This window comes from Podarcis gaigeae (assembly GCF_964106915.1).
Source record: "Podarcis gaigeae genome assembly, chromosome: 12".
NCBI lineage: Eukaryota > Metazoa > Chordata > Lepidosauria > Squamata > Lacertidae > Podarcis > Podarcis gaigeae.
This window is the reverse complement of record NC_139688.1, coordinates 1435382-1450757: the sequence shown is the minus strand read 5'-3', so window position 1 is coordinate 1450757 and position 15376 is coordinate 1435382. Positions and strand designations below refer to the sequence as shown.

The following is a 15376-nucleotide window of genomic DNA, read 5'->3' as shown; positions in this document are numbered from 1 at the left end:
GAAGGGATTTCTGTGCCAAGAATGAGCCTGGTTGCTCCTGCCTTTCAGTATTTTCAGTCTACGAATCCAGTCAGAACAGTAACTGACAAGGGGGTCATTTGTACAGAGTGTAATTTGGACACTAGGCTAGAAGGGGGGTTCCAACCCTGGGGTCCTCAGAGCTGCTCTCCCTCCCATCACCCCTTGGAATCTCCAACATTCACAAGATTTCATTCCCCAGACGGTGGAAGAAGCAACAAGGGGATCATCTATCTTGGATCTGGTCCTCACCAGCAGGGAAGTACTGGGAAACATAGGACCTGGCCAGAACAAGGAAAGTAACCGTCTCACTCTGTTCTGCCCTGGTCAGACCACACCTGAAATACTGCGTCCAGTTCTGGGCACCACAATTTAAGAAGGATGTGGACAAGCTGGAACGTGTGCAGAGGAAGGTGACCAAGACGAACAAGGGTCTGGAAACCAAGCCTTATGAGGAAGGGTTGAGGGAGCTGAGTATGTTTAGCCTGGGAAAAGAGGAGACTGAGAGAGGAGTATGGTCTAAATTTAAACACAAATCATTACCTTCACTTTGAACGCTCCTCCCATGTTCATGCACAGACCAACACTTTATACTGTTTTATTGTTAGCATAAGGGGGAAATTACTCTTCCTAATTCAACAAGGGCTCCTGACTAGGAATTTGGCCATGTGTTATCAAAATTAGAAACAGAACTGTTAGAACCGAAAACTAAGATTTTGTCAAAGATGTATAACTTGCTGTTGAAATGGAATACTCAGGATGAAACGGTGAAATCTGCTATGATTAAATGGGCACGAGACGTTGGACATAACATTATGTTTGCTGACTGGGAACAGTTATGGACCACAGGTATGAAGTTTACGGCATGTAATGCCTTAAGAGAGAATATTATGAAAATGATATACAGGTGGTACATGACCCCAGTCAAGCTCGCAAAAATTTATCACTTGCCCGATAATAAATGCTGGAAATGTAAAGAAAACGAAGGTACATTCTTTCACCTTTGGTGGACGTGCCCAAGGATCAAGGCTTTCTGGGAAATGATCTATAACAAAATGAAAAAGGTATTTAAATATACCTTCTTGAAGAAACCAGAGGCCTTTCTCCTGAGCATGGTCGGCCAATTGGTGCCAAAGAAGGATAGAACTTTCTTTATGTATGCTACAGCAGCAGCAAGAATACTTATTGCAAAGTACTGGAAGACACAAGACCTACCCACTCTGGAAGAATGGCAGATGAAGGTGATGGACTATATGGGATTGGCAGAAATGACTGGCAGAATCCGAGACCAGGTAGAAGAGTCGGCGGAAGAAGATTGGAAGAAATTCAAAGACTACCTACAGAAATATTGTAAAATTAATGAATGTTAGAATGATGTTGGATAGAAATTAAGTCGTTTCCAGCTGTAATGCTGTAAGAGAATATGAAAAAAAGGGTTAGAAACAGGTAAAAATTTAATGGTAAGGATTTGCTGAACTAACAATCTGAATTGGAATACAAAAAAGGGAGGTACGAGGAGGTCCGGGAAACAAGCTAAAGGAAAATAAGTAATGGAAAATCTGTGTGTTTTTAATTATTTTTATTTTTGTATTTTTGTTATTTTTTCTTTTTATTCTTATTGTATTATTACTAAAAATCATAATAAATATTCTATTAAAATAAAAGGAATTTGGCCATGTGTTGATGACTGTTAACTCTGCTCTCTCCTGTTTCCCTTTTTTCTGGCTTTGTTTAAACCAATTCATGAACCAGGAACTCATGCACTGACCACCAATAATGTACCAGATGTTGTGGATTTGTCTACAAATTTATTATACTAGTTTTGTGATCTACAAATGAAGCCAAAAGACTCCTTCTATTTATTTGTATCATTTATTACTCCTATGATCCTTGCTATAAAACCCAATAAAAAGGTTATTTCATAAGGGAAGGGGAAATACAACAGAGAGACCTACACTCCATCTGCACTGCAGGATCAGACCCGTTTAAAGAGCCCTGGCTTCCTCCAAAGAATCCTGCGAACTGTAGTTTATTAAGGATGCTGAGAGTTCCTAGGAGATACCCCATTAAAAGTGTTTTAAGACTTCATTCTTTTTGCCTGGGAACTCTTGGAATTACAGACAGAAGAAGCCGGTGGAAGAGGGTCTCCCAGTAACTCTCAGAGGGGCTGCCTCTTCCACCCCCAACGCCACCCCACTTTGCTTCCTTCCCCACAGGGCCTCTCCTCCCTTGGAATCCTTGGGTGGTGAGACCTCCAGGGCTTCTCAGTGGGGCTTCCTGTTCCGTCTCAGAAGATCCTCTGGGCACCTGAGAGGCTGCATGTTTGAACAGGGACACCTGTATCATCTGAGTGTCTGGATCACACCCCTTCTGGTGAATTGGGGGGGGGGCAGCTGTACTTCTAACTGAAGGAAAACAGAGGATTCGCTTGCATCTGAAGGAACTCAGCATCAGAACTGAAGACAAGACTTGCAGGATCAGGCCAAAGGGGCCCCTATTGAGTCCCCCCTCCTGTTCTTACAGGGGCCGAGCAGGGGCTTCTTCTGAGAAGCCCACCAGCAGGATCCGAGCCCAAGAGCATCTGCCTGTGGTTTCCCGGCAACTGGGATTCAGAAGCATCCCTGTCCCCGACTGAGGAGGGGGCTAGGAGCCCCCCATCGCCCTCTCCTCCTCCATCCTCTTTTTAAAGCCATCTCTGGCTCCTGCAGGAGGGAGTTCCACAGGTTAAACTCTGCGCCGCATGAAAAAGCACTTTCTTTTCTTTGCCCTCCACCTTCCATCTGACCGCCTAGGTCAGATTTTCGCCTTTATTTCTTGCTTATATTTTATGTCTGACTGCCTCCGTCTGGCTACATCAGCCTCTGTTAATCAACGTGACTGATTCATAAATATTTGCACGCTTTTTCTCCGGATCCAAAGACCCCCCCCCCCCAGCAGCGATACAAAGGAAGGGCAGAGCCGCAGACTCCTCCCAGCCTGGATCTGCAGAGAGGAAAAGGGAGGGGGGCCAGGACCACCTGCTCTTTGACTTGGATGCCCCCCATGCATGACCTCAACAGCCGCCCCCCCCCATGCATCCCTCGGACCCCCTTTCTCCCCAATGCACCCAAAGGGGGAAGAGAGAAGGGACTCACCGGAGACGCCAAGGAAAACCCAAGACCCAGCCGGCTCCCCTTTCAGGGAGGACTTTGGGGGGAGGGACTGATGCGCTGGAGGACTTGCCCCCCCACCCGGAACCGAATTTCCTCTCCCTTCTAGGAATCCAGCTCTGCTCCTTTTAACCCTTGCAAATCTGGGCGCACCAAGCACACCTCTCTCTGCGCTTTCTCTCTCCGAAGAGATCTGTGCATTGCGCACAGCCGGAGGAGGGGCTTCATTTTTGGGGGGAGCTGTCCTGGCTGGGCTCTGAGCTGCTCCCTCCCTTGGCCACGAACGGGAGGAGGAGCAGCTGGCAGGGAAAAGAGGTCTGCAAGAAGCAGGGAACCCCTTGCTAGAATCTTCAGCTGGCATTTCTCCTTTCACATCCCAAATAATCAAAACCAGACCATATATTAATTCCTAGGGCTTAGGGGTGTTTCTGGTCTCACAGTTGTGTAGCAGGAAACCCCCCCCCCCATCATCCAGTTTGTACAAACTTCACACACACTCACACACTACATACGCCACACTTCTGTTATAAATTCATAGAAAAATCAACCATACATCAGATTTGCACTGTTCCATTTTTATTTTATTCCATATGACAAGGACTATCAAAAGGGGGTGGCTTGGTTCTGGTCAGCCATAATCCCTTCACCATCCCAGCACATCCACAGGAGCCCTGTCCAGTTGTTATGCCAACCCTGATGATCCCAGACAGAAGACAATCAAGATCACAAAGAACTTGCATATGGGAGTGGATTCAGCATGGACTGAAACAAAGGACAATGATCAGATCTTCCCTCTGGGGGCAGGAAACTGCAAACTCCCCTTTGTCTCCTGGAAGTGACTCATGGGGAGGGGGGAAGGGAGGAACCAGCCAGGTGACAAGACACTCAGGTTACCACCAACTCCTCCCTCCTCCTCAGCCCCTCCTTTCTGTAATGTATGCATGATGTTTCTGGGGGTGGGCTTGACCTAGAGGAGGGGAATTTCAAAAGTTTTTATAAGACCTTGCACACTATTCTTCTGGGTCTTTCCTCTCTCCTGAAAGTGAGGGGAATACCCTGTTGCAACAGTTCAATAAAGGCCAAGCCTACAGGCTGCTGTTTTGCTCCAAGTTATCCTGGTTGGTGTCTTTGTTTTGTCCAAGGGAGCCCTCGGATTTTTCCGGTAACAGTTGAGATTCACTGTTGAGACCGTGTTCATGGAAGACAATCTTACTCTGCTAGGAGTGATCGCCAAAGGAGAAGACACCCCCCCCCAAATAAAACACACACCCAACAGTATAAATCTAAGTACAGTAACAGGTTCATGGACAGATGGGTATTTTTTGGAATAATCCGTTTAATGATCATGTTCATCCTTAGGCTGCTTTCAACCTGTTGCAATCCTATGAGTATTTGTTGATCAATTTCTTTACTTTACTGAATCTGAAATAACAGTAGAAGAGGATGGGGGTGGGATGGAGAATGCTCAGAGCTCACCCAGGAAATTCTCTGTGGGTGCCAGGATATCCCACCCACCAGTCGATTTAATATACTGCCTGTGGCAGTATATGTCCCGGGGTAAAATCCTAAAAAGCTCAACAACTTTGGTTGGCCCCCCTGATCTAAAGTGTTTGCTCCTGCTAAGGCTCTTTTTCACATCATATGTAGGTTTTCTGCTCTACAACAGAGTTATAAGCCCTCTTTCCTTTTCAAAAAAATATTTTTTATTAGATTTTGCATTTTAAACATCAAAATTTCATATCAACTATATATAAAAAAATACAATTCCCAACTCCGCCCCCCCCGGTTATTTTCCTCAACTTCCTCTTCTGGGTTTTTTTACATCTTAACTTCTCCTGCTTGCTCTAATATTTTAATCTTAAAATCTTTAACTTAGTTAGAATTATACTCTTCTCATTTTCACATCCTCATTCTATAGTCCCATTATTTATTTTGTTGCTATAAGCCTCTTTCCTGTCAACCTCCAGCACTCTCTCAAAATTCAAAATATATTTTTACTTTTATTTATTTCATGAAATGTATACCCTGCCTGCTTGTAAAAAACAACCTCAAGGTGATTTACAAAAAGATAAAACGAGAAAATCAAGAAAAATCTACAACCATACTTTAGAACATACAAAAAGATAAAATACTGAAAAAATTAAAATTCACATCCACTATCTAAGCATCTGGAAATGTGCTCACTGGTCCACAAGGTTGGCAGCCCCTGCCTAATCACAGGGATTTCTCCCTTGTGCCACAGAATATAATCTCCCTCTCCTCTCCCTTCATGCAATAACTTGCCTGAAGCTTGCCAGTGATATTTGGCTGAATCTTTTTCAGAAACTCCTCAGGTAAATACAAAAACTAGATACACAATAGAACAAACCACCCAGAAACCCAACTAGACTCAAAGATTCTCAAAACTGCCTTCACAGGACACCTAGAGTCCTGTATCCAGTTCGGGGCACCCACGATTTGAGAAGATATGGACAATCTGGAACATGTGCAGAGGAGAGTAACCAAGGTGATCAAGAGTCTGAAAACCAAGCCTTGTGAGGCACAGATGAGGGATCTGGATATGCTTGGCCTACAAAAGGAGACTGAGAAGAGACAGGATGTCCATCTTCAAATATCTAATAGGCTGTCACATTGAACAAGCCTGCTTTCTCCTGCTCTGGATGGTAGGACCCAAACCAATGGATTCAAGTTACAAGAAAATAGAATACTAAATATCAGAAAGGACTTTCTGCAGGTAGGATGTATTCAGCTATGTAATGGACTCCATCAGAAGGTGGTGGGTTCTCCTTCCTTTGAGTTTTTGAAGCAGAGGTTGAATAACTATCTCTCATAGTGGATATTCCAGCATTCAAGGGGGAGGAACTAGATGATCCGCAGAGTCCCTTCAACTCTACAATCCTTTGATTCTCTCCACTGTGAGTTCTTTGATGGAACATTAGATTGGCATGACGGCTGAAGCCCTTTCCACATTCCAAGCACGGATATGGTTTCTCCCCCATATGGATTCTTTGATGGGAAGCGAGACGTCTCTTGGAATTGAAGCTTTTTCCACATTCTAAGCATTTAAATGGTTTCTCGCCACTGTGAGTCATTTGATGGGAAGTGAGATTGGAACTCTGAATGAAGCTCTTTCCACATTCCATGCACTGATAGGGTTTCTCCCCTGTATGAATCCTTTGATGTGAAGTGAGACTATCCTTCCGGCCGAAGCTTTTTCCACATTCTAAGCACGGATATGGATTTTCTCCTGTATGAATTATTTGGTGGGAAGTTAACATTTTCTTCCAATTGAACCTCTTTCCACACTCCCAGCAATGATATGGTTTCTCTCCTGTATGAATTCTTTGATGGGAAATGAGACCATCCTTCCGACTGAAGCTTTTTCCACATTCCGTGCACTGATAAGGTTTCTCCCCACTGTGAGTTATTTGATGGGAAGTGAGAGCAGCCCTTTGACTGAAGGTCTTTCCACATTCCAAGCACTGATATGGTTTCTCTCCTGTATGAATTCTTTGATGGGACCTGAGACCATCCTTCCGACTGAAGCTTTTTCCACATTCCAAGCACTGAGATGGTTTCTCCCTGGTATGAATTCTTTGATGGGAAGTGAGACTATCTTTTCGACTGAAGCTCTTTCCACATTCCAAACACTGGAATGGTTTCTCCCCTGTATGAATTCTTTGATGGACTGTGAAATGGGCCCTGTTTCTGAAGCTCTTTCCACATGCCAGGCACTGATATGGTTTCTCCCCGGTATGAATTCTTTGATGGGAAGTGAGTCTTTTCTTCCAAATGAAACTCTTTCCACATTCTAAGCAGTGAAATGGTTTCTCTCCTGTATGAATTCTTCGATGGGAAGTGAGACTTTTCGTCTGACTGAAGCTCTTTCCACATTCTTGGCACTGAAATGGTTTCTCCCTTTTGTGAGTTATTTGATGAGAAGTGAGGTTGGATTTCCGACAGAAGTTCTTTCCACATTCTGAATACTGATAGAGTTTCTTCCCGAAGAGATTTCTTAGATTGGAAGTGGAGTGTGAGCTCTGGCTGAAATTCCCATGTCCCAGATATTTAAATGACTTCTCCTCTATGTGGATTTTGTCGTGCTCTCCCTTATTTTTATTTTCCAATTCATCACCACCTGCAACAAAGAGAGAAACTGAGTCTAGTTTCAAGAAGAAATGCAAATTCAAAATATGGGAACCTGAGATTTGAAAAGCCAGACTCTTTTCTCCAATGGATTTTGTTTAGCAGAATCATGGAATCTGCACCACCTCCAACGTCATTCATCTCTTTGGTCAAACAAAAATGGAAACAAGCAAAATCAAATAACCTGACAGAAGCTACTCCAACTCAAAACCAAGATTTTAAAAAGCCTGACCAGTTCACACCAGCCTGATAATGGTTTAAAAAGGCATCAGTGGAGGAAGAATATTCAAAGTGGGAAACAGTAGATAGCACTGCATTCAAGCTGAGCTGTAGCGGGGGAGGGTGTTAGAATCCCAGATGCTGTAGGAAGTACATCAAAATATTGGAGGTTCATCGTGTGCAGATATGTAAAGAATTTCAAAACAGATCTTGTGTTCCAACAGGAGGCCTTACTTAGAGAGTTCAGGATCCCACGATTCTCCTCCATGACTTCCTTATGCAGAGCTCTCTGGTCAGGATCCAGCAACACCCACTCCTCCTCTGTGAAACAAACAGCTACATCTTCAAAGCAAACTGAACCCTACAAAAAAAAAGAAAAGCATATTCCTTTTAGACACAATAAAGATTATCTTCCACACAGGGAAAAGTCCTAGAACAGATGATTAAACAGTCTGGGAGCACTTAGAAAAGGATGCTGCGATTACTAAGATATAGCAGGGGTTTCTCAAAATCAAGACTTGCCAGACAAATCTCATTTCATTTTTTGACATAATTACAATCAATAAGATTTTTGACAGTGTCCTCCATTATAATTTTGTGGTGAAGCTGGTAACATGTGAGCTGGATAAGGGAACTTGTGGATTAGTATCTCTACATTTCTATGATTCTGTGAAATATAAGATGGGGAAAATCTGGCTTACCAGTAGTACCTATGATAAGGATCTAGGGGGTCTTAGTCAGTGCTTTTTTTCTTTAAAAATGTTTAGGGGTACTCTCATTTTCCTACTCATGTTGAAATACTGCCCCTCAATGAGGCCAAACTTAGATCCACAAAGTGTTTAGGGGTATGCGTCCCCCCCAGAAGAAAAGGACTGGTCTTAGTAGACCACGAGCTTAACATGAGATGACTGTGTGATGCAGGAGCAAAAAAAGCTAATAGCATTCTAGGCTGCATCCAACGGAAATCTAGTGTCCAGATCAAGGAAAGTAACAGCGCTGCTCCGTTCTGCCCTGGTCAGACAACACCTGGGAATCCTTTGTGCAGTTATGGGCACCACAATTTAAGAACGATATTGACAAGCTGGAATGTGTGCGGGGGGTGTGTGTGTCTGAAAACCAAGCCTTATGAGGAACACTTGAAGGAGCTTTATTTGTTTAGCCTGGAAAAAAGGAGACTGAGAGGAGATATGATAGCCATCTTCAAATATGTAAAGGGCTGTCACATGGAAGATGGATCAAGGAACAAGAGGGAAGAGGGAACAAGATGGAGGAAGCCCTTTTCTCCTGCTTTGCACAGTAGGACCAAACCAATGGATCCAAGTTACAAGAAAAAAGCTACATGTTCAGGGAAGTTTTTAAGGTGTGGCATTTTAATGTATTTTTAATATTTGTTGGAAGCCACCCAGAGTGGCTGGAGAAACCCAGCCAGATGGGCGGGGTACAAATAAATTATTGTTGTTGTTGTTGTTGTTGTTGTTGTTGTTGTTGTTGTTGTTCTAAACATGAGGAAGAACTTCCTGCAGGTAAGAACTATTCAGCAGAGGAACTGACTCCCTCAGAAGGTTTTGGGTTGTCCTTCCTTGGAGGTTGTTAAGCAGAACTTGGATGGACATCTGTCATGTTATTTCATTTTGTTGAAATGATTGCATTGCAGAAGGTTGACCTAGATGACCCTTGGGATCCCTTCCAACTCTCCAAGTCTACTTTCCTATTGCTCTCTTGTTTCCTGCCTATCGATTATTCTGTTGTTTTAAAGGGATTGTTTAGCTGCACAGTTGAGTTATGGATGCTTCTTTTAAGGTCTTCATGGAATTCTTCATTGCCTTTTAACAATGGGTCTTAATCTAGGTGTGAACAGGTGGAACTCCACATGGTGATCTTCCAACCATTCCATCTGTCCAAGGATTCCTCTCTGCTTCTACTCTCCCCATGCGCTGTTCTGGGCGGAGGAGAGACTTTCCTGATGCCCTAAAGCCAACTTCAAGGGGTGCCTGGGTGGAAACCAGGGAAGCCATTGTGCAACTGATGGAGCCGCTTAGGTGAATCCTGACAACGGTTTTGTATGGTTTCTTGATGGATTCAAAGCCCATATCAGCATTCAACAATTAGAATAAAATATAGTGATTGATAAATAATGCTAGCACTATTTAGGTTAGGTGAGGCTGCTGTACACTATTCTCAGAGGGAAGAGGAGAGAGATTTCTTCAGGCCGAAAGGCAGCCTGGCCTCCCCTCTTTCCCCACAAGGCTCCTTCTTCCTACCTGGTCTGGTCCCACAGCCCCTGCTTCTCCTTCACCACCATGAGGAGATCTTACCAGTGTCATTGTGTCACCTGCGAGAGACAAAGGGAAGTCATGAGTTCATGCTTCTCTGAGAGGAGAAACGGTGCCTCTCTAACTTAAGATGGGCCTAGAAAAAGTCTCCCCTGTGGAATGCATTTTGGTGTTTGTACCCATAATTTAGTTCTGCAAAAATACATCTCACCTTTTCTGGGTTCTTGGCCCCAAATGTCTCCCCCCCCCCCCAAAGAGCAAAGGAACCCACCGATTAGTTTCAAAATCCACAGAATGTGACCAAGCAGAGAAAAAACTCCTTACCCAGTGTCCTCTCTCTGGTGACCAACGGAGTCTTCTCTGCCTCAGGGGAATCCAGGCTCCTTTCTCCAAACAGATCCTTTCCCTGACAGAGCAAAGATTCAAAACAGAGAATGGGGAGCAGGATTACAAAAGGAATGATAGAGGGGAAATTTTGGGGTATCAGATATCATTTCTAGGATGCTCCCCCCAATAAAGGATGGACCATTAGGAGAGCATTTTGAAGATACTCTCCCTCATGTTCAGAGCCCCTTCGGAGTATCCAGAGGAAAGTCTCTCTCACCTGCTGCTCTGCCTGCTTCCTCTCTTCTGCCTGACTCAGGAGGAATCCTTCGGCCAGGGCCACCGCCTGGGAACTGGTCTCCACTCCACATTCCCTCACCCAGATCTCCATCTCTAGCGGAAGAACAGCCAGGAACTGCTCCAAGATCACCAGGTCCAGCATCTCAACTTTCGTGTGCCTTTCTGGCTTTAGCCACTGATGGTCAAGGTGGTAGAATTGACCACAAACCTCTCGGGGTCCTTCGGCCTCCTGGTAGCAGAACTGCCTGAACTGCTGCCTCTTCATATCAGAGTGGAGGGTGTCCTCCTCACCCAGGATCTTCTGTATGGAGCTTTCCCAGAATCCCCCACTGCTCTCAGTTTTGATGATTTGGCCTCTTCCTGCTTCTGGGCCAGCTGAGTCTTGCTCATCCATCTGGGCTCTCAGGAAGCCTCCAGGAAATCAGAAAGAATCCCTTGCTCTTCTGTCCTAAGCAGAGGGATCTGCAAATCCTACAAAGCAAATACATTGTTCTGTTAGGAAACAGATACATGGCCACAGGAAGAACAAAGTTCCCTGAGCAAGCGTGGATGAGTCTTGCTAAGAAGCAGGGCTGGAATTTATCACAGCCCAGCCTCTGAGCCTTCTTCAAGAAACAAACAAACAAAAGGAAGGAAGGAGAAGTAAGCCTCCAGCTCACATAGAAGGAAAGTTGACATGCAAAATGTCCAGGCAGGATGATGAATCTGCCTAGCTGCTCCTTTCTTTCAGTATTTTCAGTCAAGGAATGAATCAGAACTGTTATTTGCAAGCGAATCATTCTTACTGAGTTTAATTTAAACACTAGGCCGGATTGCGGGTCCTAACCCTGGAAGCCTCAAGAGTTGCTCTCCCTCTCACTAGATCTCTTGATATGTGCAATGCTCATTGACTTGGGGGTCCCCCATGCCTGATCTGAACAGCCCCCCAATGCACCCTCCCCTGCAGTCCTGGGCCCCCTTCTCCCCACTGAACCCAAAGCGGGGAGAGAGAAGACTCACCAAATCCCGGGAGGCGCCCCCAATGCAGCACTTGCAGAGAGAGGCGAAAGCCGGGCTCCCTTTGCAGGAAGGGGCTTTTGCCCTGGCCTCCTCCCGCCCTTATTCCTGGTCTCTCCGGGAATCCTGCTCAGCCGAGCGCACCAACCTCCCGCCTGGCTCCCTCTGCGCGCTTTCTCTCTCCCAACCAGGAGTCCGGGCGGAGGGAACCCCGCGCATTGCGCGCACCCGGAGGAGAGGCTTTATTTTGGGGGGACCCTCCTGGCCGGGGTGGGTCCTGAGCTGCTTCCTCCCTTGGCCAGGAACAGGGAAAAGGCTTTGCAAGAAGCAGCAAGCCCCTTGCTAGAACCCTGGAATAGGAGAGGGGAAGAGGAGGAGGGGATAATCCTCTCTGCTATTTAAATAACAATGAAACAAAAGCTCTGCTGTAGAGCATCGATCTATTCCTATGCATGTCCTTGCGAGGATAGACAATGCCTTCCTTTGGTGTGGAAGAGCCTCTGACTTCTGACTGCAAAACCTCATCAGTCTCCTCAGGAAGGGACCCCAAGGGTCATCCAGTCCAACCCCTGCAATGCAGGAATCTCAGCTGAGAAAAAAGCACACCAAGAACTCAGGCCAATCTAAGTTTCAACAGTGGGAGTGGTCCCTACTCACAAGTCAATAGTCAGTAGTAACAAAAACTAATCCATTCAAAAGTATGTATTCTCACAAGAATTACAAACTCAAGTAGAGATTACAAACTCTAACAGAGATTACAAACTCAAATTTATAAAGATATGTATAACACAATAATTTGTTACAAAGATTTTCTCTTTTTCACTCGACAATAATGTTGATCCTTATAATTTATCAGTTTGCAGATGGAGACTCAGTTTCAATCACAGAGCAGAAGTCAGAAGTCTTATGGATTAGAAGCCAGGACAGGGCCCTGTTTCGATGTATTCACATTCATCAGCTAATTTTTAAAGGGTTGTGTAAGTTTGAAGACTTTTGGATAAATATAGAATGTTATTTTCTATGTTTCTCAAAGATAACAAGTACATGTGGGTATCTTGAGCTGTTGTTGGCTGTCCTGAGCCCAGCTTCGGCTGGGGAGGGCAGGATATAAATAACTATTATTATTATTATTATTATTATTATTATTATTATTATTATTTGCATTTTCCAACCTCTGCTTAAAAACCTCCAGGGCAGCAGAGTCCACCCCCGCCCCCGCCCCAAGGAAGTGGGCTCCAATGTTCTTAAGCTTTGTTAAAAACAAAGTAATATTCCCGTGCTGCTGGTCCTGAACCAAGGGTTGGTTCAAGTAAAAACATGCCTTCAACCAAGTTGGGCCTCTGGTCCCTGCGCTGCATAGGAACTGGCCGTGTCTCCACCATTCCAGGGAGGGGGTGTTCCCAGCCCTTACGTTCTTCAAGACTCACTTCTGGGTTTGATCCTGGAAGTCAAGGCGTGTGCAACCAGAAACAAGCAGGAGAACCAAGATCACAAGCAAAGCGGATTTGAGATGTGTGTGGAAATCACAGCATACAAATGGCGACCGTTTATAAGCTCAGAAAGAAAATGTGTGAGAATGGGGAAAGCAGAGCATCAAAAGGAATGTTTGTGTGATAGGAGAGAATCAAAGAGAAGAGGAACATGTATAAAGCGATTAGCGTGCGAAATAGCTAAAGAGGAAGGCTATAGGCAGAAAAAAGAATGAACTCTATGAGAAAAGCTTACTATTCTTAATATTCCCTACCCACTCTCTCGTACCACGTCCACCACATAAAAATTATACACTAACAAAACCAAAGAAGGCAAAATAAATGTGGAAACTGCCACCCTGGTGGCGGAGACGGCTGAAGGAAACTGGGGGCGTCTGCTGGAAAGGGAGAGGGGAAGCCCCTTCCACACAGCCAAGTCCCTCTCAGACGGAGAGCAGATCAAACTTCAGGGGCACTTCAGGCCAGAAGAGCCCAGCCATGAAGCCCAGTGAGGGCAGGACAAGGGAAGTGTTTCCAGCTCTTCTTCTATGAGAAATTTTGACCTCGTCTTGCTGGCCCAATGGGTCAACCCTCACTGGGATTGTGCTGATAGTGGTGCTGTCATGCTTTTCCTGCTTTTCAGAGGCCCTCGGCTGTTGTCTTTCTTGCTGCGTATTAAAACCAATAAGTTATCTGCAGAAAGGGAGATGTGACTGACGGAAATCCAGCCGTCATGAGATGGTGATTAGCATAGAAAAATGACACAGAAAGCCAGCTATATTTTCATGATGGAGAGAGCAGCCCCTCTGTCTGCCCTTCTCCGATTTATTCTCCTTTGTTCTGTCCAGCCGCATGGCCGTTTGCCAATCTCATGTTACCTCATCCGGTCAAGCTTTTATTGCACCCATCGCCATATAGGGTCATTACATTCCAATACATTGTAAAGCTCAGAGTGCTGGTCACGAGGTCCGGAGGTACCCTGCAGTATTTACAAACCTCTGCCATGGCTTTATGACTCCCACATGTGACGTCTCAAATAAAGCTAGTGGGTTGTAATTTGACTAAATGAGTGTGCCAGCAAAAAGATTTGCACTAGTGCAAGGAGGCGTCCCCGCCTCACTCTCCTTCCTCCCAGTGCTCCCCACATCTGCTCTCAAAGGTTGAGGGACTCCCAGAGCAGATTTCGGGGGAGGGAGAGGAGAGGGGGAGAGCGTTCCGTTGCACAATGAGAAATCCTTACACGGGCGCTGCCAACCTTTGGGGCCAGTGAAAACAAAAATCTTTCCTTCTTCCGTTATGGCTTATCCAAGAGCCCGTAAAAGTAAAGGGGCCCCTGAACATGAGGTCCAGTCGTGACTGACTCTGGGGTTGCAGCGCTCATCTCGCTTTATTGGCTGAGGGAGCCGGCGTACAGCTTCCGGGTCATGTGGCCAGCATGACTAAGCCACTTCTGGCGAACCAGAGCAGCGCACGGAATCACCGTTTACCTTCCTGCCAGAGCAGTATCTATTTATCTACTTGCACTTTGATGTGCTTTCGAACTGCTAGGTTGGCAGGAGCAGGGACCGAGCAGCGGGAGCTCACCCCATCCATATAGTGTTACCATAAAGAAGCAATGCAGAAGCAAGAAGAAGCAGCTAAGCCAGCTGCTGCTGGCTGGAAAGCCAGACAGGATGTTTGTGACTGTTACCATGGCAAGAAAGGGGCAGTCCATTCTCCGTATTGAGCACCGGATGTGAGCTCAGTGTGTGTCATATGATCTGTACAGGATGTACATGGGTGGAGTTTTGGAGTTTCTCTCTGTTGTTCAAAGAGAGCAGACATCTTTATCTGTATGGCTGCTAAAGACAGAAATAAAGACATGTAAATACATTTCTGTCTGAGTCTGATTCCCCTCCCTGGGGATATGCAGGGAGGAGGAGAAGCAGTGGTGTGTTTTCTCACAGTCTGGGAAAAATCGCCGATACGGACCTCATCTGTTTTTCCTGCCAGGAGTTGCGGGAGGGAGGTCAAAAGGAATTCAGCCGGTGCCTGGACAGATAGGCACATACCTCTGACCGAGGCAGAATTCCAACATATAGAGTCCTTAAGTGGGTTCTCTATTGGTAGGAGAAAATAACAGAGGCCAACCAGAGAATATTGAGAAGCAAAGCAGCTAGGAAGCCTGATCTTTATGAAAGCTGTTGCAACAGGGGGCTCCTCTCACACGGAGGACCCAGAACCAAGGTGTGCCTGCCCTTATATAGACATTTTTAATTCCCTGCCCTACCATGTGGTTTAAATATGTAACCCACATGTCTGAAGCAGCACAGGAAGACAGACCTGAAACCATTCCCAAGCTGACCAAATGTTTCTCTGAAATGAGGGAGGAGGTGAAAAAAACCTTCCTTGTTACAGGAATTTAGTAATCACCATTTCAAAGGAATGGGCAGACAACCAGGAAAGGCAAGCAGATAAGGCATTATCAGATAACCTGACAGAC

The 15376-nt window shown here is 45.4% G+C and overlaps 1 protein-coding gene across 24 annotated transcripts in view; it reads right to left on the bottom strand.

Annotated features, from left to right (window-relative positions):
* Window positions 1-15376, bottom strand: part of LOC310827690 (uncharacterized protein) — a 119633-nt gene that overhangs the window by 8103 nt on the left and 96154 nt on the right. Inside the window, exons 1-2 of one of the 24 annotated variants that reach the window (XM_083704017.1) lie at window positions 11429-11446; window positions 10410-10900 (exon numbers count right to left, since the gene is read on the bottom strand). The exons of 20 other annotated variants lie outside the window; for them this stretch is intronic. In XM_083704017.1, coding sequence (XP_083560143.1) covers window positions 10410-10823 — 414 coding nt within the window. In that variant the 5' untranslated portion in view covers window positions 10824-10900; window positions 11429-11446. Of the gene's footprint in view, window positions 1-270; window positions 504-3152; window positions 3252-10409; window positions 10901-11428; window positions 11447-15376 lie in introns of those variants that run through there. 3 more of the 24 variants (XM_083704013.1, XM_083704014.1, XM_083704015.1) reach the window with 3 other exon arrangements.